At 44.5% G+C, this 11,173-nt stretch overlaps 1 protein-coding gene across 1 annotated transcript in view; it reads right to left on the bottom strand.

Moving 5' to 3' along the window:
- Positions 1-10,269: 10,269 nt before the first annotated feature.
- LOC112092075 overlaps positions 10,270-11,173 on the bottom strand; it is a 5,008-nt gene continuing 4,104 nt past the window's right edge. Inside the window, exon 4 of the mRNA XM_024167263.1 lies at positions 10,270-11,054. Coding sequence (XP_024023031.1) covers positions 10,270-11,054 — 785 coding nt within the window. The remainder of the gene's footprint in view (positions 11,055-11,173) is intronic.

Below are 11,173 nucleotides of genomic sequence, written 5' to 3'. Positions count from 1 at the left end.
TGATTGTCTGGGCGTGGCCCCGCAGAGTAGATTCTCTGTCACAGTAAAGTGTTGCAACACCACTTGTGACACCAGGATAAAAACGGACCTAACAATTGGTATCAGAGCAGTTCACTAACCCTTTGTTTGGTGAGATTTTGGGAGTTGGTCTGTTGTAGCAAGAATGAATTTTTTTGAAAGAAGGAGGTTCGGTTTCATACTCTTCACTACTTGATGGCACTAAGAAGTTCAACAAGAAGGAAAAAGGCCAAACTTTGGCAATGTCAACCATTTCTGGAAGAATATTATATTCAGGGGGAGTGAGACTCGTAGAGGACTCATGGGGAGCGTTTTACAGAGATCAATGACCCTGAAAGATGATCTGCAGAAAAGTGTTATATCATGTGTTGTAACACTTTCTGCGACAACATCTTCTAAAAGGTTTTTCTATTAGTATTATTTTTAACTTTAGCTGTATTTTGTCAAAAAGGGGGAGAACTGTTAATTCCCTTAGTTGGATCTTATCTTTTATCTTGTAATAGGATCTTTTTGTTAGTAATGTTAGTTTTGCCAAAAATAGCCAAAGGGGGAGATTGTTAGTGCATTTTATATTGGCTTATTTTTGGCAAATTAGTTGTAAGATTGGTTGGCATTTTAATTTGGTAGACCTCTTAAGGAAAGTCTTGTTGTCATGTTTATGGACTACAAATCAAAGGATTTGATTGCTGAAAATGAAGAGTGGACTTTTGGGGGAATTAATGGCTGGCAAATCTTCAAGCTTGAGGAGAACGTGGTGTGGGGACACAAGGCTGAAAATAAAAAAATTTGGATAGGCACATGAGCAACTTTGCTATATATACATAAGTGGTGTACGTGAGTTTTTTGGTCCCCTTGAAAAAAAATATTGGGTAATCAAAGGATACATTTGGGGCATGGTTTTTATAGAAGAAATATTCAGAAAAAGTCTATGTGAGAGTGAGTCTTTATGTGTTGATTGAAGATCGTCATTCGGGAGAAGGATTAGAAGCTTTCGGGAGAAAGCGCACTGCCAGGCGAAGGGATTTCGCCATGCAGTTTGAAGACGAGTGGTACTCGTTGGACAATGCCATTAAGGAGATTCGACACAACGGCGACAACATCAAGGAGGGAGTTTTTGGGTGTATAAGTCCGATTGGTGTTTGTAATCCTTTGAACTTAGTGGATTGTTTATTGTTTGAGCGTGGCCCCGCAGAGTAGGTGTGTGCACCGAACTGCGATACCATTTTCTGGTGTTCTTTACATTCCTGCATTATTTTTCTACATTTTGTCTGGCTGGTTTAATTTCAGATTTACTGTTAAAAACAGTGTTACAGTAAAGTGTTGCAACACTACTTGTGACACCAGGATAAAAACGGACCTAACAGTGTGTGTATATCCTTCTTTTAGGTTTCTGGAAGTTCGAAAAAGAGAACAAAGCATCAATAAAAAAGAAAAGAAAAGAAAAGAACAGAGCGTAATACAACAAAAGTTTCTATCCCCTTTTTTTTTTATAATTCAGTTCAACAGTTGGGGAGCATTTAGGTGGAGATTAAGGTTGTTGTTCCACGATTTCTGTTTTAGAATAAGGCAATCACAGTTTTATGTGAATTCTTTTAGTTTATCTAGTTTAGGCTTTTGCTCTGTTACTAGTACTTAGCTATTGATTTGTGTTCCTAGTACCTGGTTTCTGATCTGTGTAGTTATTGAAAAGTGATATGTTGATTCGGCCATAGTATTCCCTCGTGACCGTGTAGAAGAAGCATAGCTTAAGGTATTTTGAAATTCACAAGTTAATCTCTGATGTTCTCTTTCTTGTAGCAAAGAATGCTGGCCGTTTCTTGCATGTCGAAGGCTGTTCTGGCATTGCTGCAGATCTGAAGGGTTAAGTTTATGCGAATTTCAGTTCTCTTGTTGCGGTGTTTCTTATGGCAGTGTAAGTCTGTCCCCTATTCTCTCTTGCAATACATTTTGAAATTCTTTGCATTTCTTTACAGCCATAAATATCTATAGTTCTTATAATCGTTTTAGAAGAATGTTCTTGCCCAAGTGCTGCAACGAGATTGGACTGTCACTAATATATAAGTGTGGCCTTTTGCAGGGTATTAGTGATCAAAGAGAATTCCTGTAACAAATAACCTTTTAACAAGAGGGTATTGTGTAATGACTGAGAAAATCTCAGACCTTAAATAATACAATTTATGTATTTAAGTCAAGGATTCTCTTAGAAAAATATTATGTGACTGAAGGATTTATGGAATTAATATATGTATTTCTAAATTCTGTAGCAGATTTCATATTAAGTTCATGTTTTCGATCAAGTAAATTCGATCGATAAATTCTCACCGTACTTTAAGGTGGAATAATTTTCAGTACAAGTATAGTTTGAGAATCTCAATTTCAAGAATCTCCAAATACAGCATGATGTTAGCAGCGTATAAAAAAATGCACTGGCATTTTAAAAGAAGGGAAAATCCTTAATTGACAGACAGCTAGGTTAAAGTCAGAAGATAAATACCCATAGTAGAAGGGTGCAATGTGAACTTGGGAGTTGACATCGTCAGAAATAACGTCATTTCCGGGAATTAACGCAGGAAAGTTAAATTTAGAATTTGTTCAGTCTAGAATTAATTTCAAGACTGGAAACAGTTTAAGATATTATACGAATAAGAATTTAATGTGATATCCAAAGCAGTCAAGGATTGAACACTTAACTATAAATAAGCAGTAGAAAAAGGAACCGTCAGAAATGGAAATGAATTCCTGTCTGCTAAGTTACTTTCTTATAGTCAGTATAATTTTTTATCAGTTTCAAAGGGAAACTTAAGAAAGTGGACAAGAGTACAATGGGGTAGGTGAGATTTTTTTCTCTCTCTTTCCCCACTTGGCCGGCCATGCATGAAAAAATAGAGCCAAACCTTTGGCTAGTGGAGTGTGCTAGAGGACTTTATGTTAAGGTGATGTGATGTTAGTGGTTGAAGGGGAATTAATGGCAAAGTTGCTTCTTCTTTTCTCCTTCCAAAACCGGCCAAGAAAGGGGGATTTGAACCAAAAATTTGGCTGAATGATGGAGTGGAATTGGTGTAAAAAAATAATTTTCAAGTTGCCTATAAAAGGAACCAACATAGGATAAGCTTCATTTTTTTTTTCTCCTAGCTTTTTTCCCACTCAAAAATCTGGCCACCCTACAACATTTCCTCCCAAATATTTTCTCCCACTCTCCCAATCTTGAGCCACTAGCAAACCATAGAAGAAGAAGAAATAGATCAAAGGGTCTAGGAGGAGACTAATCAAGCATTACTCCAAGGGTAAGGAAACTCTAAACCCTCTCTTTTTATGTTCTAGTCAAGTTTGAGATGTAGAACAATTCTTCTCAAATTTCCTTATACTCTTATAGTTTCAAGCCATTAACAATCTTAGAGGAGTTCAAAGGTTTTTCAAGAGAAAGAGGAAATTCTTCAAGGGTAAATTCTTAAACTCTCCTCCATTAATTTCCAGCCAACTTTAAGCTTGGATTTATGGATGTAAATTTGTGGTTCTTGAGAAAGATGTGTTGTAATAAGAGTGTGTGAGTTTTATGTTAGTTTTGTGAGTTATGAGTTAGTTTAATGTGGTATGATTATGCTTGATTTAAGTTTGCTTATTTCCGGTTAGAGGAAAAATTTCTAGTCACTTTGAACGCAAAAATAAGAACCCTAGAGCGAGATTTTTTAATGTTTCAAAACTTGAACTTATAGCCCTAGATGTTTTGAACATTTTCTATGACTATGACAAAACTTAATTTTAACTCTAAAAGCAAGTTTGAAGCCAGTTTGTAAAAACGGACGGGCTGTGAAACACAGTTTCGGAAATAAAAAAAAATGGGCGATTGCTACAGCAATCCTACAGCATTTTAAAAGAAGATTTGCTGCATCAATCCTGCAGCATTTTAAAAGAGATTGCTATAGCAATCCTAAAACCTTTTCAAAAATATTGCTACAGCAATATTAGAAGATTGCTACAGCAATTCCATAGCATTTTTAAAAGGATTACTACAGCATTGCTACAGCAAAAGAAAAAAAACAGCAGCCACTGTTCTCAAGTGGTTTCCTCCGTTGGGATCTGGAATTTCTTGATCTCAGTGGCTCTAATATAATAGCAATCCCTACAAGCGTCAAAGGGCTTTCTAAGCTGATAAAGATTTACGTAAACAATTGCAGGAATCTTCGTTCTATACCAGAGCTTCCATTGGGTTTGCAAGTTCTTGATGCCAGAGGGTGCACGTCGTTGGAAGTGGTGTCAAATTCAAAGAGAGCACTCACACAAGAGTTTTGGGATTATGTTCAAAATGAAAGGGCCGATTTCACTGAATACTCAATATTTTGTGATTGCTTGAAATTGGATCAGAAACAGCGTCAAAGAATTTTAATGGAATTCCAGCTTAGAGTTTTTCGGACCGCTACACGATTTATATGTAAAGACCATGACGTACGCTTTCTCTGTGTTATGTTTAAAAGTAAAAAAAAATCTTAACTAGTTATGCAATTGAAATAGAGCTTGACTCTCTTCATTGGTACAGAGGTTGCCTTATTCGATTGGTGCGTGTTGTCCGGCTTATGAAATTCCAAAGTGGCTTGAGTATCAATCAGAGGGAGCTTTTATTGATATAAAGCCTCCACTGGAGAGGCAGAATTTCAACTTCTTGGGTATTGTATTTTGTGTTGTTGGTTACTGTTATTCTGACACCGAATTCCTGCGTGTAAGATGTGAAGTCAATCTTTTAGCGAACCAAGGGGAAAACAGAGAATTCACTTCGGCGTTTCAATATATTGATGAAGTTTGCATGAAGTTTTCAAGTAATGTGTGGATGTGGTATGTGCCTGATGACAATCATAAATGGCTCAATCCAGTGGAGGCGTCATTTGACTTTTCATTGGTAGGATGGGATAAGAGAAAAAGTAGACGGTTTAAGACTTCCAAGCATGAAGTGAAGAAATGTGGGATCCACCTGGTATATCAAAAAGAAATAGAGGAATTCAGATTCAATTTCATCAATGCTGGCCAACATCATGTACTTGAGGAATCAGCAACCAAGCAGCCTGAATCCATTGCACGCGAAACCGTCGACTTTGATACAGATGAACCACGTCTCAAGAGAATTAAATTTACAGATTCCTTTGACTGCTGATTATTTGATCTCTTCCTGGAATGAATCATCGGTAATTCCAAAAAAAAAAAAGTATGAATATGGATTTTGGTTTCTTTCTACTACTCTAATTTGTGAATAATACAGCTTTGTTATATACTACGCTATTTTCTATAATATTTACTTTTTATGTTCCTTTATTTCTTCTTTTGTGTGTGTATATCCTTCTTATAGGTTTCTGGATGTTCGAAATGAGTACAGAGCATCAATAAAAAAAAAGAAAAAAAGAAAAGAACAGAGCGTAATACAACAAAATTTTCTGTCCCCTTTTTTTATATAATTCAGTTCAACAGTTGGGGAGCATTTAGGTGGAGATTAAGGTTGCGTTTTGTTCCATGATTTCTCTTTTAGAATAAGGCAATCACAGATTTACGTGAATTCTTTTAGTTTATCTAGTTTAGGCTTTTGCTCTGTTACTAGGACTTAGCTATTGATTTGTGTTGACGGTGTTTTTTTGACAACTCGCGATTACCTCCCCGAAAACGCTCACGGTTGCACTAACCACAGGATCAAGTAATAAGCAGTAAAGTAATGTAGAAGAGACAAGGATTTTATAGTGGTTCGGCAATAATTTTGTGTCTAATCCACTTGTGCATGCACTACTTTCTCAGATGTTTACAAGTTCTCTCTGTAATATCAATGGTGTCTAACCCCTTTCTGGGTTTCTTTTGTTCTATTTATAGGCCTCTACCCGGATTACATATTCCCGGCTCCCAAGGAGGAAGCCATCGTCTGTTCTCGATCCTCGTGAAGGTAGGTAAGTTTTCATGATGACTTTTCCTGGAAACGCGGCTGATCCTCTCAACCTGCCGCCTGACTTCCTGACTTCTGCAGTAGCAGTCGGATCAGTACTTCCCTCCTCGGGTTGACATGACTCCTGGCAAAAAGGACCGACAATGTTCCCTCGACGTTGCGGTCTCAGTATGTAGAGCCCTCGCCCGGCGCCTCTCCTCTTGCGCTATCTCTCGACGTATAGGGCACGTTTGCTATGCCTTACCCTCGATGCCAACAGCTGGTCCTCTGCGCGGGAGTCCTCGGCGTCGGTCATTCGAAGGAATGGTCGATGTCTCGACTATGGTGTAACAATTACCCCTAGACTGGAATGTCGCGGTGCGACTTTCCTGGCTGTACAGCGTCGAGGATGCAGCGTGGAAAGGGGCCTTTCTGCGGTTTAGGATTGCGGCTCGCGTGTATTGTTATCATTGCGGCTGGTCTATCGGGCAGTGGAGCAGTCACGTCGATTGTACGAACCGTCACGTCCTCGTTTCCCTAACGCCACGTGGGACGGGGGGATAAATCATCACCGCCGGATCAAGCCTTTCCTGTTGCCCTCTCCCTAGCCGTTCGATCATGCCTTCTCGGATCCACCGTCGGATGGGACCGATTCAAATTCTACGGTCGAGATCTGGAGCCCTTTGGACCCTCGAAGACCCCTTGGCTCCCTCTCTCGCGGGTATATATACCCCTTTACCTTTGCATTTCCGACTACCAAGTTTTCAAGGCACCGTTACTCTGCCAGATTTTCCCCTGAGCCATTTCCTCCGTGCATCTTCCGCGTTTGAACCGTCCATCGTTCTCAGACTCGAGCATCCTCAAACTCCGGTAAGTCTTTATTCCCCCTGTTCTTCCCCGTGGGTCCGGTCACCTCATCCGCGACCGTTGCGTCGGAATGTGTTACAGATAAAAAAGAAAAGGGAGGGGGAAAACGTCCTTGCCTGGTGCCGCCGGCCTTACGCCGACGGCGGGGCTGGCAATGTTTGACCTCCTGGGCGCCGTTGAGGCCTTCGGACTTGGCTCTGAGCCTCCGTGGCTTGCGGTGTAGTCTATCTCTCTTACCTCGTGCTTTGGACCTCTCGACCGCTAGGAGCTAACTCCCTCTTTGCCTTTCATTTTCAGAACATGTCGTCGAAGCAGGTTAGAGGTCGAGAGGTTTCCGAGCATAGGATCAGGGAAGACCCCTTGGACGTCGCTACCTCCAGCACGTCTTTGGACGGAAGCGGGGATTCCCTACTTCACCAAGTCGAGGAGTACGCTGACGTGTCTGCCTCGTCTTCCCAACAAGACGCACTCATTCTCCTTGACGACGAGGGTGTCGACCCGCAGGCCGGCTCTCCCGGGCGTCAAGGGTATAGGGCTGCATCCACGAGTACGCTTTCAGGGCTGGCCACAGACCTTGACCCGTCCAAGATCAGACCCCACGCCGCTAGAAAGGCGTTCATCGATGCAGGGATCGACCCCCTTCACTTCTACGTGATCATTCTGACCCCCCACGACAGGGCGCACAATCCTCCCCCGGTCATATGACCGTGTACCCCCGGGCACTCACCTTTGGGCTAACCTTGCCCTTTCACCCCTTCGTGAAGGCTTTCTGCGGCCTTCACAGGATCTCGCCTGCACAATTGTCACCCAATTGTTGGGTGACAATAAACTCCATGATAATATTGTGGAGGAAAATCTTGAGCCTTGACCTCAGCGTCGAGGAATTTTTGTACTGCTACTCCTTTCGGGCCTCCCCTGGGCAGAGGGGATTCTTCTACATAACTTCCCACGCTAAGTCCAAACCTCCTGTCCCACCTGTGGTCATCGGGAAGACCACCAGTGCCCACGGGTGGAAACCCCAATTCTTCTTCCTAGGGGGTAATTTTAACTCTCACCCCCTCGATGGCGATCGACCGGTGGGGACACAGACAGTATTTAGCAAATACTGTAGGTTTCTCTGCCTTTTTCCTTTCTCGCAGGCTTATGTGCAGTTGTCGAGCCTTCTGACGATGTTTCAATCTCGCAGGTGAAGAAGTCGACCGGCCGACGCTCCCAGCATCCGCGCTCGCTCGCGTCGAGAAGATACTGTTGCTTTCGCCTGACCGTCGGTGTGCCTCTGTCCTCAACACGAAAGTGAACCAACAGCTGTATGGCCTCATCGTCGATCTCCCCGCCCCACGTCGACCCGTTGCCCCTCCCGCCGATCTCCTCAGCGGTAAGTCGGGTTTTTCTCCTAACCTTTTTCCTTTAGCGAAGTCCGGGGGACGTAGTCGAGGTGTTCCTGAGTTGACTTTTCATTTTTTGCGTAGCCGTGCCATCCGAGATGAAGTACAACATCCTCGTTAAGCCGAAGAAGGGCACGACCGGTGCGGGGTCGAGTGGGACATCGAGTCAGCACACAGCCGAGGCTGCTGTCTTGCCGAGCGCCGTCAGGACCCCTAGGAAGGGGGTATTCGTGGTTGAACCCCCTCCGTCGAAGAGGCAAAAGGTGACCGAGCCGCGGGCGCCTCCTGTAGTCACGGGGACTTCCGGGAAAGCTCGGCGCCTCGATAAGAACAAAGGTGCCGAGGTCGCGGCGAACCTGGCGATCCCGCCCCCTCCCCCTGAGCCTATCCTGCTCCCGGGGTCGAAGATTGATGACCCCTTGTTCATTGTGTCCGACGTTGTCGACCTCGACCTCACTCACGCTTTGTGCCTCCCGCCCGCTTCAGCCTTCCTCTGCAGGCCATATACACCTTCTTTCACGAGGACACTTGGGATGTTTTCACCGGGGAGAGCATCCTGGACCGGCATCGCCTGACTATGAAGCGCCAAATCTCGGTAAGCCTCGACCTCGACTTCTCGAAGACCCTTTTCTTTTTGTCTGGGTTTCTTTGTCTTGACCGTATTCTCTTTCCTTTGGATTTCAGGCTCTTGAGCTTGCTCTCCAGAATTACGTAGAGCTGGAGGCCATCCTCAAGGGGGAGAAGACTCCAGTGGCGGCCATCGAGAAGGAGATCACCGCCCTTCGTGTGGTTCGAGACGAGCTCTTGACAGACTTGGATGTCGAGAAGGCAAAGGTACGGTCCCTCGAGGATAGTATTTCCACCAAAAAATCCAACAGCTACAAGGAAGACTTTCATGAGGGAAGCTCTAAGGGGGTCGAGACATACCTCTCGTCTCGGGAGTTCCCGGAGCGCCAAAAAGAGGCCACTTCAAGAGCCATCTCGGACTTCCTGTCCTCCGAGGACTTCCACCGCATGGTCGACGCCAGGCTTGATGCCTTCAAGGAGTCCCAAGAGCTCAAGGACATGATTGAGGGCCACATGCAGCAATTCAAATCCTCGACAGACTTCGAGGAGCTCGTCAACCAGAGGCTCGAGGCCTACCAGGCTTCCGCCGAGTTTGAAGAGTTTCAGATGTCCCTGATGCAGTCCGCGGGGGAACAAAGCCTCGACCGCTTTCGCCAGAAACGTCCGGACGTTGACCTATCCTTTTTGGACGAGTCCGACAGTGACGGCGTGGAGGTGGTTGAGCCGCCGCAGGGGGCCAAGCTGCCGCAGGAGGCCGAGGGTGTCGACCAGGCACGTGATGGTGAGGAGTAGGTTGCGAGCGGCGACGACAAGTAAGAAGGAAACTCTAGCCGGGGCCTTCTGTTTATATTTTTGGCTGCAACCTCCTCTTCTTCTCTTCCTCTTTTTTTTTAAGGGCCGTGAGGCCCAGACTAAATTTGATAATTTGTAACAACCATAAGGTCGAGACCAATTTTTACTTTTTATATATGCTTTTCATATAATATTCGTGCTTTTACTCACTGTTTGTGTGGATGTTGCGTATGTGCATATTCTCTTTGATTTTTTCTTAAGTGTAGGCTCGACTGCCTCTTGTGAGTAAGGAGCGTTGTGCTTTTTGTTAGGGGGCCTCATTGTCGGGCCCTAGTACCCCCTTGTCGAGGCTGAGTTTGAGAAGTCAGCCTTGGCACGTCACTGTAGACTCTTCGACGTAGATAGTGAGATGCGAGGAGCGTAGAAAAACTCGCAGTCACTCAAAGCACGGTTGGGCCAGAGCCCTACCGTCTTTGCAAGTTCGTACGGGGCTCGCACCGCCCCCTTGCTAAGAACAAGGCTTTGGACTTGTCTTCGGCGCATCGTCATCATTGTAGCGACGACTTTAGTCGACGTATCGACAATTGTAGAAGATTATACCCGTAGGGTGAGAATTAGTCGACATATGACGTATATTTATTAGCGTATGGGTTACAAGTTGGCTTTTCAGCTTGCCAGAATGGGGAAACAAAAAAAGTGAAAATAGAAGACGTTAAGTCTAGTCTATTAGGTCGACGCTTCTCGTAGTCACTGATAGTAGACCTTCAACTGGTCTGCATTCCATGTATGCTTGATGCCTCGACCGTCGAGCTCTGCAAGTCGACATGACCCGTTTGTGACAACCTCTTTTATCCTGTAGGGCCCTTCCCAGGTCAGACCCAAGGCTCTGGAGTTCTTGGGTTTCGTGTTGGGGGTTACCACTCGCAAAACTAGGTCCCCGACCCTGAAGCGCTTCAGCTTGACCTTCTTGTTATAATATCTGGCCGTCCTTGCCTGGTATGCGGCGAGCCTTAACTGCGTGTTTGTGCGTCGTTCTTCTAAGAGGTCGAGCTCTAAGCTCATCAGTTCGGCGTTCCTATCCTCCTCGTACCGGGTTACCCGGTTGGTCGGAATGGACACCTCTACTGGCAGGACTGCTTTGAACCCATAGGCCATTAAGAATGGGGTTTCCCCTGTGGTGGTTCTACTAGTTGTTCGGTAGGCCCACAACACTTTTGGCAACTCGTCGGCCCACTTTCCTTTATAGGCATCGAGGTGTCGTTTGAGCGTGACCTTGATTATCTTGTTGACAGCCTCGACCTGCCCATTAGACTGGGGGTACACGACAGAGGAAAAATTCTTGTGGATCCCCAGCAGCTTGCAAAACTGGCTGGTGTTGTCGTTGTTGAACTGCTTTCCGTTGTCAGACACGAGAGAGTACGGGACACCGAACCTGCACACAATGTTGTTCCATATGAAGTTTGTGCATTTCGCTTCCGAGATGGCCGTTAATGGCTCGGCTTCGACCCACTTCGTGAAGTTGTCGACGATGACTATTGTTGTGAAAAATCGTAACGCAAGTATACGCTATCGCAATCAAGTAATATAATAGTGAATAAGAATATCGTCCCACGAGGATTGTTGTTTACTAATTACCGAAATTATATTAACC

Source organism: Morus notabilis, unplaced genomic scaffold, assembly GCF_000414095.1.
Source record: "Morus notabilis unplaced genomic scaffold, ASM41409v2 Scaffold1420, whole genome shotgun sequence".
In the NCBI taxonomy this organism is placed as follows: Eukaryota; Viridiplantae; Streptophyta; class Magnoliopsida; order Rosales; family Moraceae; genus Morus; species Morus notabilis.
Note: the sequence above shows the minus strand (reverse complement) of the source record. Positions and strands in the feature narration are given on the sequence as shown.